This window comes from Zychaea mexicana (assembly GCF_025766255.1).
Source record: "Zychaea mexicana strain RSA 1403 chromosome Unknown BDB00scaffold_115, whole genome shotgun sequence".
Lineage (NCBI taxonomy): Eukaryota > Fungi > Mucoromycota > Mucoromycetes > Mucorales > Lichtheimiaceae > Zychaea > Zychaea mexicana.
The window spans coordinates 94566-117254 of record NW_026516778.1 but is presented as its reverse complement, the minus strand read 5'-3'; the positions used below and the strand labels follow the sequence as shown (position 1 = coordinate 117254).

Below are 22689 nucleotides of genomic sequence, written 5' to 3'. Positions count from 1 at the left end.
ATAGAGTCGGTAAAAACATGCTTGAGAAAACAAGACATAGCCTTGAAATTGAACTGAAACCTCCTGCGGAGTTATCTTTCCACCTCCCTGAATCTGAACCAAAAATGCGTTGTTGTTGTGTATCCATCAGTGGTGTGTTACATTTGCTGTCGTCATGAAAGGTAACAATGGCATACCAACCTCTTATCATTACAGACATATGCAGTCAAGAACGACAACATGGTGTCATCAGCTTTTCTCAATGCTGATCGATCGCGCAGTTGTTCAAAGGAAAGAAAAAGCAGTAATAATAATTTTGATCCGACGATTTAAACAATGTTTCTCGAATAAAAAGGAGTGCCAAGAAGAAGTTCCAGTGCCTGAAAATCTCGTTGGCAGACAAGTCCCAAATTTGGGTTGTTTTTTTGTGTGTGTCTAAGTATTATAACCCTCTCGATTCTTTTAAATTTTCCAGCCCTTCTTTCTTGCTTTAATGGACAGCTGATCTCTTCTCTTTTATATATTGAAATATAACCCTTGGCTCGAATTGCTTATTTCAAAGAGTCCATTGCCTCCTCCTTATACTTTTAGTTCAGTCTCGATCCGCCAAAAAACCTAAATTCTCGGGTTACGCTTCTCCTCGTCATTCCCACACCAACCCCACCGCTTTCTTTTGTGGGAAAGCAAGAATTAATAGAAATAGGTCCTCATGATCCTTTCACGATTTTTGATCGTTTTAGTATTACTTTGCGGCATTGGACAAATCAGCAGTACGTTTTACACTTTGAATGCTACTCTCGGTCCACCCACACCCCCCCCCCACCTCCTTCCTTACTTGATAAAAACCGCTAACGTAGCCGTCTTTTTTATATGGATTAGGCCATTCTGTACCTGCTGAACGGATATCCCGAATAGAACCATTAGACAACCCCGAAATAATACTACATCACCACACAACAAAACAACACTCTCCTGCTACTACTATTAAACACAGCGATAGTTTTACATTACGATTTACTGCATTCGATACACGTATCAGCTTGCATTTGACACCTAATCATGATTTATTCCATCCGGATGCAACGACGCTTACATACGGACACGGAGAACGACGAAGAAAAACTGACGCAGACAACGATGACGACGACGACGACGATTCTATAGATGATTTTGTCGAAGAAGCTCTACATCCACACGATCATCGAATATTTAAAGGCGTCGCTGAGATTGACGATGGTAGTACAGCGAGTGGATGGGCGAGAATTACTATTGTTCGAGACGACGACGAGTAAGATTAAACAAAGTGCCTTTTATATTTATTTTTCGAAGAGGAAAAAATCCCCGCCCTCACGATTATCTTGGTTATATCTAACGGCAAACTATACGTTATAGACATCCATATCCGTACCCTTTGTTTGAAGGTGCATTTATGCTCGCATCCGACATTTACCATATTAAAACAACAACGAATTTCCATCTTAGCAAACGCGACGACGATCCAATACCCTCATCACATGCTCCCATGGTGATATATCGCGACTCGGATATGCAACAACCGTCATCAATAAGAGATGGTCAATTAATAGCGCGATCCTCTGACGACGACGACGCCGATTTCATGTGTTCCATGGAAGAAATGCAATTCAACCAAAAACTAACAGGAATGCGAAATACTTCGTCGGTATCTCCACTCCATGCAAACATTTTCTCTCTCAAGAACAACAACAACGACAACAACAACCCTCACCACTTTACAAAACGATTCAATCCACTCAGTGGATGTCCGAGCACACGCAAAATTGCATACATGGGTGCAGTCGCCGATTGCACCTACGTCCAATCCTACGGCAGTATCCGCTTTGCACGACTCCAAATCATCAATGACTGGAACGTTGCCTCGGCTGTCTACGAACGCACATTCAACATCTCGCTCGGCTTGATCTACATTCAAATGTCTCAGCCTGAATGTCCACGCCATCCAAGCTCTCGCCAGAATTGGAACCAGGAATGCTCGAGTTTCTATAGCATCAATGATCGGCTTTCAGATTTTAGCTTGTGGCGTGGAAAACGAGGGGATGATGGGGCCGCGTTGTGGCATTTAATGACGAAATGCTCGTAAGTTCCCCACTATGTGTGTCTCAAAAAGAGGGCAATTTTGGTTTTGATCGTCAACTTAACCCCCCCCCCCCTATTTTTTTTTAGCACGGGTGTCAAAGTTGGAATAGCGTGGTTAAGCCAACTGTGTGAATCCCAAGTGTCACAACAGATTGAAGGCAAGTATAGACATAAGAAAGAGGGGGAAGCGGGCTAAAACTAATCCGTCAGCTTAAATGATCTAGAAAACGGAGCATCGGAATGGGTATCCGGTACAGGCGTTTCGTCAATAACACGGGATGAATGGAAGGTCGTAGCTCATGAGATTGGACATGGATTTGGTATGTTGTTCTTTGATTGGGGGCAAAAACAAAGCCCATCCCAGCATTGGGTATTCTATAGACCCCTCAAATGGAACTACTACTTTATTTTAGGAGCGATCCATGATTGCACCGCACAGACGTGTCCCTGTTCGCTTTCTGGTTGTAGTTGTTGTCCACTAAGTGACAGCAAATGCAGCGCGGGTGACACATACCTGATGAATCCGACGAGCAATGTGACGAGCGAAGACTTTAGTCCGTGCTCCATATCCGATATTTGTGGGTCTTTTCCAAATATCGGCTACTGTCTTCAATGTAAGTAAAATAACCTTTTTTTTTTTTTTTTGGAAACAATTTGTTCTAAAATGTGCGTACCACAGCGCCAGATCTACGTGATACAACATCGTTTACCATGTGTGGTAATGGCATTTTGGAACCGGGCGAAGAATGTGATTCGGGACTGACCGATAGTGCATGTTGTCATGCAAAGACATGTAAATTGAAAACGGGTGCAGTGTGCGAGTAAGTTCTTTTATGAATCATGAAGAGAGAGAGAAAGAGAGAGAGAGATGTCTGGTGTGGATAGTAGACACATCTTCAAGACATCAATGTTTGTTTGTTTGTTTGCTTGTTTGTTGATGAAACCATGGTTACACATTGCATAACAACAAATGTTTGTTCTTTTAGTGACTATAGTCAACAGTGCTGTCTCAACTGCACCGTGGCTCCATCCACAGCCATGTGTCGCCCTGCAGTATCGGAGTGCGATATCCCGGAATACTGTACAGGGGAATCCACATCCTGTCCTGCAGACGTCTATCAAGAGAACAGGTCGGCCTGCGCAAACAATACAATGAATTGTGCCTCTGGCGTCTGTACGTCTCGTGACGAACAGTGCATCGCGCGTGGCATGCGTCTTGGCGTCACCGAAGAATGCTCGTTTCAAAAAGATTCGTGTCTCATTAGCTGCGCTGATCCCTTGGACCCAGGCAACTGTCTCGTGCTCAGTGGCGTCTTTCTGGACGGCACTGGTTGTGGCCTTGCCAGTATATGCGAGAAAGGTGCCTGTGTTAGTACTGGAGCATGTAAGCTACAACTTTTCAACAACTTCCAAGGGCCCAGGTTCTTTTTTCTAAAACAACAACAATAACTTTTTTTTGTTTTGGGGGCTGGTTCTTGTTTTCCATCCGATTGTTCAGTGAATACGCTCAAGGCATGGGTGGCTCAGAACAAACAAATAGCCATTCCTGTCTTTCTGTTTGGCAGTTTGATCATACTCGGCTTATTGGGGTGGCTAGCCTGGTTCATTATATCTCGTTATCGCCGGAACCGTCTGGCATCCAAGGACAAGGATTCTAGACCCTCCTCCATTGCAAACACTAGCAGTTATCAACTCGATGATATGGGTGGAATGAGTAGTAGTAATAATGATAACGGCGGTGGTGGCGGCGGCCCTGGTACTGGCGGTGAAGGAGTAGTCGGAGGAGGACCAGGAAATCGACAACGACAACAAAGTATGAGTGATGCAGATACGGCGATTACAATAAGAAGAACACAGCAGCAACAAAGCACGGGCTTTCATGATGCAGCAGCAACATCGGCAGAAGTCATATTATCAAACATCAACAACAACAATAATAGTATTAAACATAGTAACAGTACAGGCAGCAGTAACCATCATCACTTGATAGACACATCAGCACCAGCAGTAAGAGCACCAGGATGGCCGTCTGAAAGCATAATACGACGGAACAACAACAACGCCACTAGTAATAATGACGACATGGGTAATAGTAATGATAATACTTGGAGGAACCATCACCACTACCCAGCATCAGATACCCACTCGACACGATCTCCGTCACACCAGCACCGTTACAATCAATCGGAAGGCAGCAATTATTTGCCCTCGCTGCATCCGACTGAAACAACGGCAACGGACAGCTCGTTACACGGATCGACTAGCACTGCTCGGCGTATCGGGTTTCACCAGGGAAAGCAGCATCATCATCACGAAATGGCACCCATAGACTATGGTACTTCTGCTGGTGCTGACAGTACTGTGATTGCGACCGGAGGTGCAGCAGCAATGGCCGTTGTTGACATTGCCATAGCATCCGAGGGACAACGTCATCGACGAGCGAAATCGACAGGCGCATAAATCACCCTCATTCACAATTGTACATAATTACTTTCTTATTTTTTTTTTATTTTTGTACATAATGCCCCCCACCCCCTTATTTTTTTAACTTTTGTAATATACTACTACTAGTTGTACTTGGAAGCCAGCCAGATACTAGAAAGAGAAGTGTGTGTGTGTTTCAGCTGAGTGGCAACACTTTACAACGATCATGGGAGGAAATAGTAGTAGTAGTAGTAGTATAGTAGTAGGAGTATGTCACTCTTTGCCGAAAACAGTAAAGGGCGATTCATCAGACGTCGGCAGGCCAGAAATCAACAAGCCGAGAGGAAGGAGGGCACCTTTGCATTGTTTGTGTGTGCCTTGATGGGATGAAGTGCAGTACTAGTAAACACACGACATCAAACTTACTTTTTTCCTTCTCCGTTGAGGACCTTTTTTTTTTCCTTTCCCCTTCCTTCACACCCTTCCTCTTCTTTTTCCTTTTACTCGTTTCTGTCTGGTCTGCACATCTGCATAATAAAAAGGTATTTGGCTTTCTTTTTCTCTCTCTCTCTCTCTTTTTCTTTCCCTCTCCTCTCTTTATCTTTGTATGCGACATCATGTCTCACACATGTGACGTTATTAGGAAAGCAAGATGTCGTCGCAGGTATCATCTGTAGCTGATCGACTTACTACCGTCAACGAACAGGCATGGTTAACACTAGGTACTTTGAAAAAGTGTGTGTGTCTATGGTGCGGGCAAAAAGGGAAAAGAAGGGGGGAAAAGTCAAAAGTTTCAAAAATCACTCACTCACTCACTCACTCACTCACACACATTCTCACATTAAGGAAATCTGGCGGAAATGATGACCGACTGGACTCGCGCCATGACCTTTTACAAGTCAGCACTCAAACACAACACCAGTTCCGTGGGCGCATTGTTCCGGATTGCGTCACTCTACCGTAACCAGGACCAGCTCGAACGGGCCGTCAAGTACTTTAAGCGGGTCTTGACCATCCAGGACTCCAACGGCGAAGTCTGGAGTGCGCTGGGCCACTGTCACTTGATGATGGAGGATCTGCAGGATGCCTACCATGCCTACCAGCAGGCACTCAAGTATTTGGACAACCCAAAGGTGACACAACACACTTATTCTTCCCCCTCCCCTGTATTTTAAACTCACGTAATTTATACAGGACCCTAAGCTCTGGTACGGAATTGGCATCTTGTACGACCGATACGGCTCACTCGAGCATGCAGAAGAAGCGTTTTCTGCTGTCATCCGGATGGACGCCTCTTTTGAAAAAGCCAACGAAATCTATTTTCGATTGGGGATCATTTACAAGCAACAACAAAACTACGACCTGAGTCTGCAGTGTTTCCGCTACATTCTGCATAATCCGCCGAAACCATTGACCCAAGTCGACATTTGGTACCAGACAGGCCACGTGTATGAGCAGCAGCACGAGTACGAACGCGCCAAGGAAGCCTATGAACGCGTGCTGGCGGAAAAACCGGATGACGCCAAGGTGCTGCAACAATACGGCTGGCTCTTCCACCACACCAATACCTCATTTTCAAGTCAGGCTAATGCCATCGAGTACTTGACCCGCTCGCTCAAGGCTGACAGTAACGATGCTCAGTCCTGGTACCTCTTGGGTCGCTGTTACATTTACGAGCAAAATTATCACAAGGCTTATGAGGCGTATCAGCAGTCGGTTTATCGGGATGCTCGGAATCCGGCGTTTTGGTGCTCCATTGGGGTGTTGTACTACCAAATCAATCAGGTACCGACTACCGTTTATATGATGACGATGATTGCCGTAATCTTTACCGAGGTGTGGTTTTCCGGGATATGAAAAAAATAATACTTATTTTACGTAAACATATAGCACCACGATGCATTAGACGCTTACAACCGCGCTATTCGCCTAAGTCCTACAATGAGTGAGGTCTGGTACAATCTGGGCACACTGTATGAATCAAGCACAAACCAGGTGCAGGATGCACTGGATGCATATAAACGAGCGGCAGATCTTGAGCCCAATAATAAGCGCATACGGCAACGCATCGAGTGTTTGCGGACAGGACAACATACTAGATCAGGAAACAGGTAATATAATCAGTCATACTATTGGGGCTATTGAGAAAGGAATGGAATTGTTGTTTTCTCGACATGTACTAACGTCGTCGTCATCGTCATTATTCTGTTTCTGTACAGTCATCCACCTGATACACCTGTGCCTCAAGATGTCACTAATCCTTACCAGTACCAGAGCAGTCGGGGAGCATCTACTTCACCTCCGCCCCCGGTTGACCAACATCCGCAACAACAACAACAACCGCCACCGTCACTACAACAGCCTTCTTCATTTGCCACACATGGTAATGACAGTGGTGAATCTTCTCTCTCACAGCCACCACCACCACCACCACCTCCTCCGCCTCAACAACAGCAACAAAAACAACAACAACTTCCATTTTCTTCAGTACACTATATAGCAAGTCCTGACCCAACACTTGCTGAAGAAAAACAGCGTGTACAAGCAGGACGGCGACCTAGAGCCGTGCCTGAATTTGAGTCGGTGAGAAAGCAGGAGCGGTATCCGGCAACGACAACAACGACAACAACATCGCGTCCTTTGTCAACGCACCATCCATACCCACCTATGAATGGTATAGATAATAGTACATTACCTGCTCCACAACACATCGGTAGGAGACCATCATCATCCCCAACAAAAACACCTATCTCTGTACCGTTTACTTCAACAACAACAGTGACGAAGAAATCACCACCACCTCCACCACTTGAATCATCAAAACACACACTCCCTGCGCCGACATTGACTTCTACTACTACTACAGCAACCGAGTACACTGTCAAACGTGAAGGTCATCCTACGACTAGTACTACTGGTAGCACTGTTGTTTCAGAATCACCAAAACGGAAACGAATGGCATCAAGAGAAGAAGAAGATGGTAATGACGATGATGACACTATCCACAAACCAAGTCCAAAGAAATCACCCGCAATATTACATCGTCAACAACAACAACAACAACAACAACAACAACAACAACAACAACTGCAGAAAAAGAAAAGTGAACAACAACAGCATGCATCCGCTGCTGCTGTTGTACCTCCTTCCACAACGTCAAATTCCAGTAGCACCAGTACTAGCAATGCTAATGTCCCCACAACCACAACAGCCGCCAACAACAACAGTAGTACCACTACTCCTACCACGAATAATTCTGTTTCTCCCGTTGTCGCCAGAACATCGTCTCCAGCAGCAGCAGCAACAACGACAACACCATCGACTCCTTCCAAATCAAATGCAGTTGCCATGGCTCCTTCTGCTTGAGAAAGAAATTATTCCGTTCATCATCACTTGAACAAACAAATACCCCACCATTCTAACTGTCTTTGTTTTGCACACACTGTTTCTTCATCCACAAAGCCATTTACTACTTTATAGTAAGCATTAGTAAACCTCCAATTGCCCACAAATTTGTATAGCTTTTTCTTTCTTGTTTATATATTTGATCTTTATTTTTTTGTACAATTTCTGTGTTGTTGGTTTATGGCGTGGAAAACACCGGGGGATTGTTTTTTCTTTGATCGTTTTACAGAATGCCTCCACTTTATTTCTAGATTGAATATCGCCAATTTCTTATATAGAGGGTGGTTGTTGGTGCTCGGTATGGTTATGTTGTGTGATTGTCTCCCGGTAGCTGATGATCTTGAGACAACGCTTCATCATTGTTATTCTTCTTTTTGTTTTTCTTTTTCGTTTTCTTTTTGTGAGTCGTTGACGCGGCAGTCTTTGTCAGGGTTGTGTCCGTCGTTGTGGTCGTAGTATTGGATGAATCGTATCCTTGCCCTGACTTTTCATGAATGCTCTGTGCCCGTTTCAATGTATCCGAATCCTCGCTTTCGTCCATGATGCGCAATATGAATTCATGTGCGTCCTTGAACAACTCTCGCCATCGCTCGCCACCGGACACTATTACACACAGAGAGAGAGAAAAATTTAGTACGTGATATTAACAAGTCAGCACCCTCTTTCATGTTTTACCTTGAGAACTGAGGTTGTCAATGGCTCGTACAATGTGTCGTTGTATATCCGGTGTGGCATTTGCACTTTGTCCCATGGCAAGTAATGTTGAAAGAACGTTGTACGGATCACCACGACGTCGTGTGGTTGTACCTTTCTCCTTCTTTTTGCTAGTGTTGTTATTCTGTTCCTCTTGCTCCACAGCAGCATAGCCAAGCATAATAGCGTTATTTTCGCCTGTGACCAGAAGGCGCGATTAGATAAAAACCCCCTAATGGAATTGAGACATTGAATACTAAAACAAGACGCTTACTGTAAAGAGCAAAATTGGCTAGGCAACGCGCTACGTGGCGATGGACTTCTGTATGGCCCGATAATGCGGCAGGAACATTGCATATATACTTGAGCACACGGGGTTGGGATATCAGATTGCTTTGTGATTCATCTATTATCACGCAAAGCATTTTTACAGCCAAGACAGGAATGGTTCGTGAGTCAGGCAATACGTTTAATCACAAGAGGAATACTTACTATTGGTAGCAAAGTTGGCAAGTGCACAGCATGCATGAGAAACAGCTGAAGAATTGGCCGGTCCATACTGATCTTCATCCACGTCGTTTCGTGAAAGATAATAACTGTGATCTTGTTTCCGTTGTTCCATAGCATCAATGTCGTCGTCGTCGCCGCCCTCTTCTACTTGTTGTTGCTGCTGTGTGTGTGGCAAGAGTGCGATAATCGATACTAAAGCACGGGCCACATCACCTCCTAATAAAGCAGGTTTGTATTTGTCTTGAAAAGTGTTTTTTTTAGTCTTCTGGATTACGTATATCGCAAGAACCACATGTACACACACAGGAAAACTGTTACCATTACGCAACGATAGATAAGCAATTGTTTTTGCCATGTATTTCCGCACTTCGCCATTCGTGGACCGTAGCAGATAAGCAAATTTATCCGTCCCTCTTATCAGCTCAATCACACTGGGCTGGTTGGTGACAGGTGCACTGATCGCTGATACTGCCTTGGCAGCCAGACTTTGAATGATGCGAACCCGTTCCTTGAACTGCTCCGCTATTGCAGCCCTTGCTTCTTCTTCTTCTTGTCCGTTTCCATTCATATCACCGCCATTGGGTTGTTGTCCGTTCTGTTGCTTTTTCTTTTCATGGTCCTGTGGTACAGGATCATACGCTGCCAATGTCAACAATGTATAAAGCACCCCATCATCAATAATATTGGATTGACTGAATATACCGGCACGCGACAACTGATAAAAGACGTGGGTACAATTGATCACAATCTCAAGAATGACTTCTTGTGGGGTATCATTATCGTCGTCGTCCTCTTCTTTTACGTTTTCGTCATTATCCCTAACCGTTGCTGCCGCTTTTCCTTTCTTCTTGAGCTTCTTTTTTTTACTAGTGTTGATTTCGTAGTAGACGTAGAATTCAATCAGATGTAATAATGGCGGTAGTGCCCATTTGGTGATAATGACAGGTCGTATCGATTCTTTTTCGGCCAATATCGCAAGAGTCGTCGTCGCTAGATGATGGATTTGTACACTTGTGGAAGACCAACATAACCAGATCAATGCATCAATGCCGCCATACATGACCACGTTTTGTAAATCATGCTCTAGATCGTATCAGTTTTTTTTTCCTTTCCTTCCAAAACATATCGCTCTGTTTTCTTTTATAGTTTACCATTATCTTTTTCAATCAGCTCCAAAAGACCTCGCGTACCGTGGATCTATTTTCTCCAGATGTATCCTTATCAGTAAGATTCTCTTTTTTCCCATAGCGCAGCATGTAAAGTGGTAGTAATAATAACAGCGGACTCACCTGTGTTGATAAGCCATGATCGTCATCAATTGCATAAGTTACCAAGTACGCCACCTCGAAACATCCTTTGCACACCCGTACAGGTTTTGATCCATATCCAAGCTGTGGTAAAGGTACACTTTTCGACGAGCATTCATGACAGAATATATTGCCGCTTTTATAACACACAAAAAAGAATAATACTTGAGTTCTTTCTTCCTTTTCCCTTCAGCAACGCCCCCCTCCTCCTCTCTTAAAGACATACCAATGTCGACAATGATGCTGCGGAATGATAAAACAAAAAGAAAAGAGAGACACAAAAATCAGTTTTTTATATGTTGTTCCTTACTCAAGTAACAAAGACGGTCCATGTTTTCAGAAAGTGTTTTAAAAGTCATGGTTCCTTGAATGGGGGGGGCAAAAGGGCTTGTAAGACAGAAACTTACCCTTCGTCGTAATGGACCAAACGCAGCATTGCAAGAGGTGCAATGGATGACATCAATATCGTTTACCCATACAGGACGAGGTAATAAGAATGGTGGACGGTCATCAAGTTGTTGCATAATTAAAAGAGCAAAGACAGATAGCGGGAGAGGATGTGGTGAACGATTACAATCGACGAGCCCGGAGTAAAAAACTAAAAAACCAGAGGTCAGGTCAGGTGCATATTCATCCTGCGTGTTCTGACTCTTCAAAAGGGCAATTTCCGACCGAGCAGTAAAAGAACCTTTGTCGTTATCATGTGGCTCTTCTTGCACCCCACCCCACCCCCAACCTCATCGATAGCCTGTCTCTTATTGGGGAAAAGACAGTCGTAACCATGCTATTCAAGTTAGCACGTGATGCTAGTCCATTGCAACTTTTAAAGAAGACCTTTGTTTTGCATAGCTCATTGTTCCATACAAACAGCACAGAATAAAAGAAGTCATATCACACCATATAATATAGCGGCAGTATTTAGCAACCAATCGATATGAGACGGCAAATACGACGGCTATACCAAAGACATCAGCGAACATTCTTGCGATATATACTATATGGATATGATACGATGCTGCTTTATACTACTTGACGGAAAATCGCAGCACGATTTGGGCCAAGGATCATTTAGCATGGACTTATCCGTGTTTATGTAATACATTTTATACAGCATTCTGTATGCTTGCCTTACTTTCCACTGGATACATGCTTCGTCGTCACATCGGTTGCAATTTTAAAAATGTGAACAAGATGGGTCCTTTTTTAATGATATCAACGACATCAACGTAAAAAAATAACATCGTATGAGCAAGAAGCCACCTTATGCTGGCACCACACCATTATTTACGGATTATAGACAATAATGGAAGGCTGCTGTAATTATTCGAATGAGAACAATAGGCATCTTCGAATACAGTATGATAACTAAGCTACTGATCTTTGTTGAAGAGGAGGGACTCAATTTAAAGTTGGAGCCTCAGCAGCCCAGAAAACTGGCGTGTTTTTGATGGTCAAAGATGCCACCTCTGAAAAAAAAGTTCAGTACATCAGAAAACTAAAGAGCTGCACAAGTATCTTTAAGCGCATGGAGATTTGCACTAAGTCCAGACTTAGTCTGTTGATTGTATGTAGCATAAAATTTCGAGGTATAGTTCAAGAATCAACAAACTTGTACAATCACCCTCAATCCAAAAGCTATGATAAGATCCAAAGGGAAGAAGGAATAAATCACGACGTTATAGGTCGAGTTGACGAAAAAGGCGATGATCCTCGAAAAAGTGAGGCGAGGAAGAACTACAGTAGGTGCTACGGTCAATGGTTCTAGAGATACTTTCACAATGAGCAAGAGCAGCCGCATGCATTCGGTAATTGTTTTGAAGCTTGCATACAATAATAGCTTTATTACCATTCTATATCTATTGGTGTTGTCTGTTTGGATTTTGGCGAGGCTTGATACGCATACGATCAAAGACCTGGCTGGTTCGTTCGTGAAAAGCCAGCAATGATTTTCTGTATGGACAGTGAGATCCTCAATACAAACGAGGGCGGCCTGCCTCCTTTATGCTCTGTAGACTGAGCTCTTTTCGTTTTGGCTAACGGGTCAGTCATCGACCGCTGTATGATACCAGATCCTCCTCGCAGTATGTATGCAAGCAAGTTCATTCAAAGGCAGTAACCAGTATTTTTTTCTATGATCTTTCCAAATAAACTCGGATGTGGTTATTGATTGCACTTAGATATGGTATATTACTGAAGTATAAATTGTTGGGGTCAACATCGATTTTGAAGACTGTCGTCATAATACAGTAACTTTTTTTGCCGTGCGCTTATACTAAAGTCATCTATCATGAGAACTATCCATAACAAATCTTGCCGCTCGTATGTATGAATTTCTAAAGCGGTTCAATCTGGTGATGAGAGAACAAAACCACGACTGGCGACAGCATTGTTCAAGAGTCTGTCAGCGACAAAAAGACCTACATGGGCGCCCTGTGAAGTCGAACTCAAGGGACTTTTGTAGCCATGCGTCAAAACATAGCGAGCATACATACTTAATATGCTGAGCTTCTTTAATTCCAAGTCGTAGGCAGGGCTAGAAGGTGCTGGAGGACTCATCTGAATTTCTTTGAAGCAGTATAATAGTTGTCCTGCGAGACACAGCTAAGCAGATGTTACACTACCTCCAAACGCAAGTGTGGCAGCTTTGGCACAAAGCTCGAAAGCTCGGAACATTATTAGTAATTTAAGCTTCAAACATTGTTAAGCGAGCACTGTTGTATATGATGGCAAGGGAATTTCCCCCTCTCTTTATTAGAATTTGGGTCTTCAATAAGGACAGGGAAAGCCCAATGTTTCAATACATGAGGGCAGATCATTGGTGTGACCTGCACACAGACAAGGATACAGAAGACCTTTTCTTTCTCGGTAGCTTTTTTTGCCAAAAATCAATTAAGCACCTTGTGAGCAACATATGCTTTCCATGCGCGCTCTGTGGATCAACTTTAAAGACGTTCTAAGCTAGCATTAACCGTATCACATAGCTTAAATTTATTATGACTGGGGTTGATTGTGATTAATGTGTTGACAGCTGTATAATATAGAGGGTATATGCTTCATTTTCAAATTCAACGTGCTCGAATATATAAAGAAAGCTAAATAGTAACGTTTTCTATCGTTGTTTATATACCTAGCCGATACAACTTCTCAGTACGACAATTTAGAATGTGCATTTTTCCAGAAAGTGCTGGTACCTGATACTACAAGAGACTCCGACCACAAAGAAAGGTACCGTGCGCCGCCAAACCCACCACATTTTTTTTTTCTTTTTTACTTTAAAGTCAATCCAAATGTACGGAGACGAACGCGAAGAAACATTACGTGAAGTGTCTGCCCTGGGCAACGCACATGCTGTACACCATTTCACCAAAGCCGGCGTCAATCTTAACTCCCGAAACAAAATGAACGGCTGGTAATTTGTTTTCTTTTTCTCTCGATTAACACCGTGGGTTGTAGGAAGAGAACGATCGTCATTAAACCAAAAAAAAAAAAAAGAAAGAAAGAAAAGGCTGTGTCCGTTATTTCCAAAAAAAGCAACAACAAACAAACACGATTTTAACTTTAATCTTGTGGGGAAGAAAAGGACCGCATTGCACTGGGCTGCTCATAGAGGCCATGAAAAGGTAGTACGTCTATTGCTTGCTAACGGAGCCGATCCCAATGTCAAGACGAACAAGGGCCAAACTGCGTTTCATTTGACAAAGGATCCAGCTATCCAAAATCTATTGGATGGTGATACGAGTGCAAAACAAGAACAAGAAGGGTCTGCAGCAGCAGCTGCTGCTGCTGTTGGACCGGAACCTGCATTGCCTATTGTCCCCACGTACATGAAGGAACCCGATCTGGAAAAGTCATGGTTACATCCAGACGAGTTCTCGGAAGCTAAAATCGAAAATGTCGTTCGAAGACATATGGCATCACAACAGCAAGATGAACCCTCTACTACTACTACTACTACTACTACTACTGCTGCTGCTACTACTACTGCGTCTACCCCGCAAGTGCCTAATGACAGCAAAGACGAAGAAAAGGAAATTCTGGTATACCTCGGATCAAAGATGGATGAAAACATAGTAGGCTCAGTGTTCCTGAAGAACGAATCCATCGAATCTTCTGTCAAGGCTATTCAAGAGGTAACAAAAAAGAATCGGGTCAACAAAAGCTGATCAACTAATATGTTTTCTCTTTTAAAAAAAAACAGGAATTGGATGGGTTACCTGAAAACTTCAGCTTGGCACGCAACAATGGCAAGGTGACGATTCCCATTAACACAAAGCAGATGGATAAGCGGTTACTCGATATATTCCGTGGCGATCAAGATGTTTTGGTTGTCGTGCCAAAATAAAATTCTATTTTTATATCTCCCCGCGCATCACCTCTTCTTTTTCTTTTTCCCTCCCTTTACACGACAACGCATAGCTTACATACGTTCAACACCACTTGCTTTTATATACATATATAATAAACACGTTCTTTCTCAATGCAGGAACCTGAGCGATTCATTCCACTGCTTTCAACAACGGGACAAATACCGATCGATGGTGCCCGAATTATCAATGTCACCCATCAAATCCCTTTCGAAATCACCCAAACCGGGACGACATGGTCATTGGCGCCACGGAGGGGACACGGTGCAATGTATGCCGGGATTGAATCCTTACGAAACGAATGGGAAACTGTACACATTGGCTGGACAGGACAGATTTACAAACAAGTGACAGCAGAGGAAGATATGACGACGACAACAACAACAACAACAACTACTACGACGTCGACGACAACGACCAAGACGAACCTTGTTCGAACTTTACCCGACGACGATAAAACGGTTTTAACGGAACAACTGAGACAACAACACGCTTGTATCCCTTTGTTTTTAGACAGTGGAAGTGTCGCAGGGCATTATGACGGTTACTGTAAAACAAGTAATAACTCTGTTTCACCTGGTTTTTTTTTTCTTTCTTTTCGGGAGAGAGTAATAATGACTCAACGTATCTTCTCTTTGTCTATTTAGTGTTGTGGCCATTGTTCCATTATCTCTTATGGAACGATGCTACGGATGGTCGTCTCGAACGCACGCAGTGGGAGGGCTATGCAGCTGTCAACCAAAAGTACGCCGATCTTGTTGTACAACATTATCGGGACGGCGATATCAGTAAGAAGAAGAAGAGGAACCAAAAGAAGGATCAGCTCTTTTTTTAATATTTCTAACAATCCAGTTGGTTGGCACATTATTTTGAAATCTAGTCTGGGTCCATGACTACCATTTGCTGCTAGTTCCAGCCCTCGTTCGCGAAAAGCTGCCAAAAGCACGGATAGGTCTTTTTGTCCATGCACCATTCCCTAGCTCTGAAATCTTTCGGTGCTTGCCAAGTAAGAGCGTTACATGTGCTTATATATATGCATACACAAGAAAGAAAAGGGCTAAATGCATGAATTTTGTTGTTGATAGAAAGACAAGAAATCCTAAAAGGTATGCTGGGTGCCAACCTGGTTGGATTTCAGGCAAGTTCCCACTCAAAATGAAAGATAAGGATAAAGAAGAAGGAAGCTTATCAATTTGGATTGATAATAGACATACTCGTATTCGCGTCACTTTATTTCGACTTGCACTCGTGTGTTTGGTTTTGAATCGACACCCGAAGGCATTGACGGAGGTGGTCATTTCTGTCACGTCGGCACGTTTCCCATTGGTATTGACGTCGATCGAGTCGATCAAATGCGAAGCGACCCGTCTGTCCTAGCCAAGGTCAAGGCTATCGCTAGCATGTACACTGGGAAAAAGATCATCGTCGGACGTGACAAGCTGGACCTTGTCAAAGGTGTTATTCAAAAACTAGCAGCGTTTGAAAAGTTCCTGATGGATTATCCCGAATGGCGCGATAAGGTATGAAAATAAAATAGACGTTTGCTTGGGGTGCTCATCCCCTTCTAATCCGTAACCATTTGAATGTTATTAAATCATATGGTTTAGGTCGTGCTTATCCAAGTGACAGACGGCAACACATCCGAAACAGCCAAACTGGAAAACAAAGTATCGGATATCGTGGCTCACATCAACGGCACCTACGGCTCGCTAGAATTCACTCCGGTCCACCACTATCATCACCATGTTCAAACAGATGAATTGTACGCCTTACTATCCATCGCTGATGCTGCGCTGATCACTGCTGTGCGCGATGGCATGAATACGACCAGCTTAGAGTATATCATGTGTCAGCAGGGAAAGCACGGACCATTGATTTTGTCCGAATTTACAGGCACAGCAGGGTCCATGAGCTCCGCCCTGATGGTGAACCCATGGGATTATGCGGGTTTGGCAAAGGCGATCAATGATGCTCTATTAATGTCCGCTGAAGAGAAAGTTTCTCGTCACTTGGTAAGTATCATGAATGGAAAGCAGGACCAAAAAAAGCAGATTCTAATGTTCAACTACTACAGCAACTGCTTGACCATGTAAAATCGCACACTGCGTCCTTTTGGGCACATTCATTCATCAAAGTTCTTGTCCAATCGATCGCAATTACGGAACAATCGAGCTATACCCCACTCTTGCGGCCAGACTATGCAGCAACTAAATATCGACAATCCAAGCGACGATTATTATGCTTTGACTATGATGTATGTTTTGTTTTACAACACGACAAAGGAAAGAAACAGAGAGAGGTGCCGTGATTTAACGGACTCATTCGCTGTCTCGAAAAAAATATAGGGCACACTGGCACCCATCTGTAAAATACCATCACAAGCAGTACCACCACCAGACATGCTGGAAGCTTTAGAAAAACTCTGCGCCGATCCCCAAAACGACGTGTGGGTGATATCAGGACGAGACGAAGCAGCATTAGACAGATGGCTGGGCCACATTGCGGGCATTGGTCTGAGCGCAGAGCACGGTTGTTTCATGAAATATCCACACAGTAAAAAATGGATCAATCTGACAGAACACCTCGACATGGGATGGAAGCACGATGTGATAGATATCTTTACCTACTACACAGAACGAACGTCTGGTTCTTTCATTGAACACAAACGATGCTCCATCACTTGGCACTATCGATTGGCCGATCCCGATTATGGCGCGTTCCAGGCTAAAGAATGTCAAAACCATCTTGAAAATGCGATTCTTTCGAAATTGCCAGTGGAAGTGTTGGTGGGCAAAAAGAACCTCGAAGTCCGACCGACATTGATCAACAAGGGAGAAATCGTGAATCGGTTACTGAGTAGCAGTAGTAGTAGTGGTGGTGGTGGTGGTGGTAGCGCTACTGATACTGTGACCTCTGCAAATCATGATGGTGACCAGTCGTACGACTTTGTCATGTGCTGTGGCGATGATAAAACGGACGAAGACATGTTCAAACAGCTCAGAAAGACGACCCTTTTGTCGGATGAGCAGATCTTTTCAGTGATGGTGAGCGCAGCCGAAGACAAAAAGACACGGGCCCTTTGGCGAGTGCAAAATGTACAAGAGATCATCAATACCATGGCATGTATGGCTGCTTCTACAACCCATGCTACCGCTAGTACGAATACCGATGCTCAAGGATGAAAGCATTGGTTGTTCTTCTTCTTATTAGAAACTAAATAGTATTAAAGTACTTGCACACTGTAGATTTCCCCAACATTTTGTATATTTCTTGCTTAAATTTATACTCTATTTTTACTGTTTTCTACTATTGTGATGCGGATGGATGTGGATAGATGAACAACGACAGACACCAACTCAAAACAAAGGAAAATGTTCCCGAAAACGTCGTATAATACCCGGAGAAATTTTATTCTTCTTGCATTGCAATTGCAACCGCGGTGTCGAATGCAAAGCAAAGTAAAAGAATGTCTTGGTTCTTGCTATTTTAACGTCCTTTTGCATGATAAGCAAACATGGATCTGCGATTTGAGCAAAATGCAACGGCTAGCGGATGCCTCTTTTTTTTTTTGTTTTCTGCGGTTCGATGAAACCGCCGCCACCTTAACTACATATGCTCTCTATCACTATTTGAAAATCAAAGAACGTGTTAACACCATAGCAGCAGCAACTGCACAAAGACTTTTTACTAAACAAGAACAGGCTCATACAGCTAGTAAAGAAAAAAGAGTGGCGCCTATACATCTCAAACGATCTGAAAGAAAAAGTCCCTTGAACATATACAATTTTTAATTCATTACATCTCCCACCAACACATAACCCTACCCTCTCCCTCCTCTCTTTTCATTTTCATAATGTCTTCGGAAAATAAGGCACGCGACTCCCCAACACATCCTCCACCGCCTTCTTCTTCACCATTATCATCACCATCATCACATCGCCCACAACAACGACAGCAACAGCAGCAGTCTGGCATTACTTCCAGCAGCAATCCAAAAGCCACGCGAAAAACGTCCAACCTACGCGTGGATACCTCTAGACCGGACAATGACGCGCATTCACACCAACAACAACAACAACCTCGACAGCCTTCTGTAGCTGGCACCGCTGCAGCAGCACAACAACGCATGTCGTCCACTCGGCAGACCCATCGTAACAACAACAACAGCAGCACCATGAACCAGAGCAGCAGTAGCAGCAACAACAACAACAATAATAATCACCCTGAGCCGACATCAACGACTGGATCACCACTGCCACGACCACCAAGATACCTCACGATGCCAACCAATCTTGCAACAGCCACGAACGACGATGGATTCGATGACGACTACAGTATCATCAAAGAAAAAGCGCACCAAAAGCTACGACGACGACTACTCCCATCACAAAAACCCGACTGCTGGGTGCTGACGAGCTGGATCCTAACCTGGTGGATCCCTACACCTTTCATGCGATTGATCGGCATCAAGGATAAGCAAATACAGCAAGCGTGGCGCGAAAAAGTATCTTTGGTGATCATCATTATGATTTTGTGTGTATCCGTTGGTTTTCTGACGTTCGGGTTCAATGCAACCGTCTGTGGCCGACAGCCAACACGCATCCGACCCACCGGTATCAATGAAGATCAAATCATTATTTCTGGTCGCGTATTTGACCTGAAATCGTTCAAACATGCAACGCCTTATCCCGGCATTCCTGCCAGTGGCGATCTCTTGGAAATGGGCTATGGCGGTCGTGATTTGTCATTTATGTTTCAGACTGTCAATTATAATTGCAAAGGCATTTTCAGACCCATTGTAGCGGACGATCCGCGGGGCAATGTAATCAACTATTTCCCGTGCGTGCCCATTGACAGAAACGATCCTTTAAAGGTCAATGCCACCGATAACCTGAAAAGGGATGGCTGTCACGTGAGCCCTAAATCAAGAAAGGCTTTGCGCAAGCTGGATGTTGTAGGAGACGTTTATTATAATTGGACAGATATTCAGCAGCCAGGAACTAGTCTTGTTGCATTCAATGGGTACCGTTATATTGTTTTCGACACTAAGAAAAAGGGGGATCGCTAAAACATATAAATGCCATGTAGGAATGTTCTGGATTTATCTCGACTTCGGTATCTTACACCCAATGTTCCCATGCCATATCAAATCGCACAATTCGTTGGACCAGGCAGCGCTTTTATCGGCCGCGACGCAACGTACTGGCTAAGCACTACAGCGGACCGGTTAATGATTGGCAAATGCTTGACGGATGTGCTCAAAGTAGGTGTCCTCGACACCCGATCCACAGGCTGCATTATTTCCGATATCGTGCTCTGGGTCTCGCTGGCTGTCATTCTCGGTGTGGTCCTGGTACGGTTTGTCCTGGCGCTGATCTTCGGCTGGTGCATATCATGGAAATTGGGCAGCATTCGTGAAGAAACAGCCGAAGAACGACGGATACGACAAGACGCTGTGTTACAGTGGGAAATGAACAATGTCGAACAAATGCATTATCCAAGACGACGCAGTATATCTTCGATTGAAGAATCCTTACATAGTACAACAACACCGAGTGCAGCCACGTCGATTCATAATGCCAGTTTCAGCGATATCTACAATAACAACAGTAGTGTTGGTAGCGTATCAAGCGCTCCACATCCAAGAAGCGGCGGTGGTGGCGGTGGCAATTATAACCAACAACAACACATGAATAACAGTGGACGGGCAATGCGCAGATTCTTCCCGACCACGTCAAGATTCACTCAACCCAATTCACCCAGTTATGGGTCTCGCCACAGTCCTTATGGGAGTCGAGGTGGCCTGTTTGGTGCGAGCAATAGTGCCGATACCATGTTGACAATGACACCGAGACAAAGACGATGCACGACTGCACCTTCATCACCAGCTAACTATAACAACATGAATGATTCAACGAGTAGTCATCAGAATAGCAACAACAACAATAATAACGCATACGTGCTAGACTCTCAATTTTTCAGGGAACTGCATTCATTGGGCCGACTGCAGCGCGACGCAGCAGCCGATGCCTATGCGCAAAAGGAACACCGATTCAATTTCGATTTGCTGTATACATTCATGGTGGTGACCTGCTACTCTGAAGGCGAAGAAGGCTTACGTACGACACTGGATTCTCTGGCCAACACCGAGTACCCGGCATCCCACAAAGTGTTACTGGTGATCTGCGATGGTATCATTACAGGTTCTGGCAACACAAAATCAACGCCAGATATCGCACTCGACATGATGAAAGACGATCTGTTACCGCGCGATCAGGTCAAGCCAGTTTCCTATGTCGCTATCGCTGACGGCATGAGACGACACAACATGGCAAAAGTGTATGCTGGTTATTACAAGTATAACGACGATCCTTCCAAGGCCCCAGAACCCAAGCCATTGGATCAGCAGCAACGTGTGCCCATGATCATTATTGCCAAATGTGGCACGCCAGCTGAACGCAAGTCTAAAAAGCCAGGCAATCGTGGTAAACGTGACAGTCAAGTCATCTTGATGAACACGATGCAAAAGATATTTTATCACGACCGCATGTGTGAACTCGAGTTTCAGTTTTGTAAAGCCATCGCCAAGCTGGTGGACAGACATCCTGCTCGGTTTCAATGCTGTCTCATGGTAAGTTTGAAATACCTCTTATCATTGTCATTGACTTACATAAATCGGATGATAGGTGGATGCAGATACAAAGGTTTATCCGGACTCTTTGGCACGTATGGTAGCTACCATGTCCCGCGATTCAAGAATCATGGGCTTGTGTGGTGAGACAAAAATTGCCAACAAGAGCGATAGTTGGGTCACGGCGATCCAAGTGTTTGAATACTACATTTCGCATCACATGAGCAAGGCTTTCGAATCAATCTTTGGTGGCGTTACGTGTCTTCCTGGATGTTTCTGTATGTACCGTATCATTGCACCGAAAGGCGAACAATACGTGCCAATCTTTTGCTCCACCGATATCGTCGAAAGCTATTGCGAAAATGTCGTAGATACCTTGCATAAAAAGAATCTATTGTTGCTTGGTGAAGATCGGTATCTTACCACATTGATGTTGCGCACGTTCCCTAAACGCAAAATGGTCTTTGTTCCCCAGGCAGTAAGCATTAAATAGAAAATGACAAGAGTTATCTTTGAAAAAGCTCCATCGTTAATAACGTTGGCTCAAAAATATTTGCGAAATCACTCTAGGTCTGCAAAACGGTTGTGCCAGATACGTTCCCCGTGTTGTTGTCTCAACGACGTCGATGGATCAACTCAACTGTTCACAACCTCCTTGAGCTCGTTCTAATCCGCGACCTGTGTGGCACCTTTTGTTTCTCCATGCAATTCGTTGTATTTATGGAACTCGTCGGCACCGTTGTCTTGCCAGCAGCCATTTCTTTCACGCTCTATCTGGTCGTCATTTCCTTCTTTGTCCGTCCTGTACCGATCATCCCGCTCTTACTTTTAGCCGCCATCCTCGGTCTTCCTGCTGTACTGATTGCTTTGACGACGCGCAAAATGGTCTATGTTGGATGGATGATGGTTTATTTGTGCTCTTTGCCCATCTGGAACTTTCTGTTGCCGGCCTATGCTTATTGGAATTTTGACGATTTCTCTTGGGGCGAAACAAGACAAGTACAAGGCATCACAGGTCAGCACGAAGATCACAGTAGACGACAAGGCAAGTTCGATGGCAAGGATATTGTGATGCGCAAGTTTGAAGAATGGGCAAGACAGGATAGGCATGCAACGTCGGAGGAGGCGAGTCAACATGTTCGCAATTATCCAGCCATTTATTATGGCCATTAAAAGTTTACTACACACTACTGTCTTTTTTTTTCTATCTCTTTTTTGGTTCTCTTTTTTTCCCATATATCACGTTATATAATATAACATA

The 22689-nt window shown here is 44.0% G+C and overlaps 6 protein-coding genes across 6 annotated transcripts; 5 read left to right on the top strand and 1 right to left on the bottom strand.

Annotated features, from left to right (window-relative positions):
- Positions 1–376: 376 nt before the first annotated feature.
- BDB00DRAFT_849603 (Metallo-peptidase family M12-domain-containing protein) lies at positions 377–4829 on the top strand. The gene is made up of 9 exons (XM_053125383.1): positions 377–749; positions 859–1267; positions 1372–2094; positions 2182–2252; positions 2319–2414; positions 2508–2708; positions 2774–2915; positions 3081–3478; positions 3593–4829. The coding sequence occupies exons 1-9, from the start codon at positions 689–691 to the stop codon at positions 4552–4554; spliced, it is 3063 nt and encodes a 1020-aa protein (XP_052974442.1). The 5' UTR covers positions 377–688; the 3' UTR covers positions 4555–4829.
- Positions 4830–4991: 162 nt separating this feature from the next.
- BDB00DRAFT_849596 (uncharacterized protein) lies at positions 4992–8066 on the top strand. Its single transcript, XM_053125382.1, has 5 exons — positions 4992–5240; positions 5365–5651; positions 5713–6303; positions 6409–6629; positions 6738–8066. The coding sequence occupies exons 1-5, from the start codon at positions 5171–5173 to the stop codon at positions 7882–7884; spliced, it is 2316 nt and encodes a 771-aa protein (XP_052974441.1). The 5' UTR covers positions 4992–5170; the 3' UTR covers positions 7885–8066.
- BDB00DRAFT_849593 (armadillo-type protein) lies at positions 8067–11363 on the bottom strand. Its single transcript, XM_053125381.1, has 9 exons — positions 10841–11363; positions 10660–10676; positions 10416–10569; positions 10278–10323; positions 9445–10209; positions 9109–9366; positions 8891–9022; positions 8599–8814; positions 8067–8526 (listed from the first exon to the last, which is right to left on the bottom strand). The coding sequence occupies exons 1-9, from the start codon at positions 10955–10957 to the stop codon at positions 8228–8230; spliced, it is 2004 nt and encodes a 667-aa protein (XP_052974440.1). The 5' UTR covers positions 10958–11363; the 3' UTR covers positions 8067–8227.
- A 2141-nt stretch (positions 11364–13504) lies between these two features.
- Positions 13505–15168, top strand: BDB00DRAFT_849588 (uncharacterized protein). Its single transcript, XM_053125380.1, has 3 exons — positions 13505–13842; positions 14014–14563; positions 14632–15168. Exons 1-3 carry the CDS (start codon positions 13721–13723, stop codon positions 14773–14775), a joined length of 816 nt encoding a protein of 271 aa, XP_052974439.1. The 5' UTR covers positions 13505–13720; the 3' UTR covers positions 14776–15168.
- On the top strand, positions 15077–18380 carry BDB00DRAFT_849580 (glycosyltransferase family 20-domain-containing protein). Its single transcript, XM_053125379.1, has 8 exons — positions 15077–15355; positions 15445–15585; positions 15678–15803; positions 15883–15935; positions 16006–16317; positions 16405–16809; positions 16872–17051; positions 17143–18380. The coding sequence occupies exons 1-8, from the start codon at positions 15163–15165 to the stop codon at positions 17977–17979; spliced, it is 2247 nt and encodes a 748-aa protein (XP_052974438.1). The 5' UTR covers positions 15077–15162; the 3' UTR covers positions 17980–18380.
- A 696-nt stretch (positions 18381–19076) lies between these two features.
- Positions 19077–22601, top strand: BDB00DRAFT_773024 (chitin synthase-domain-containing protein; the record flags this gene model as incomplete). Its single annotated transcript, XM_053120072.1, has 6 exons — positions 19077–19819; positions 19886–20362; positions 20498–20632; positions 20720–21428; positions 21484–21906; positions 21999–22601. 6 exons carry the CDS (start codon positions 19077–19079, stop codon positions 22599–22601), a joined length of 3090 nt encoding a protein of 1029 aa, XP_052974437.1.
- Between the last annotated feature and the right edge of the window lie 88 nt (positions 22602–22689).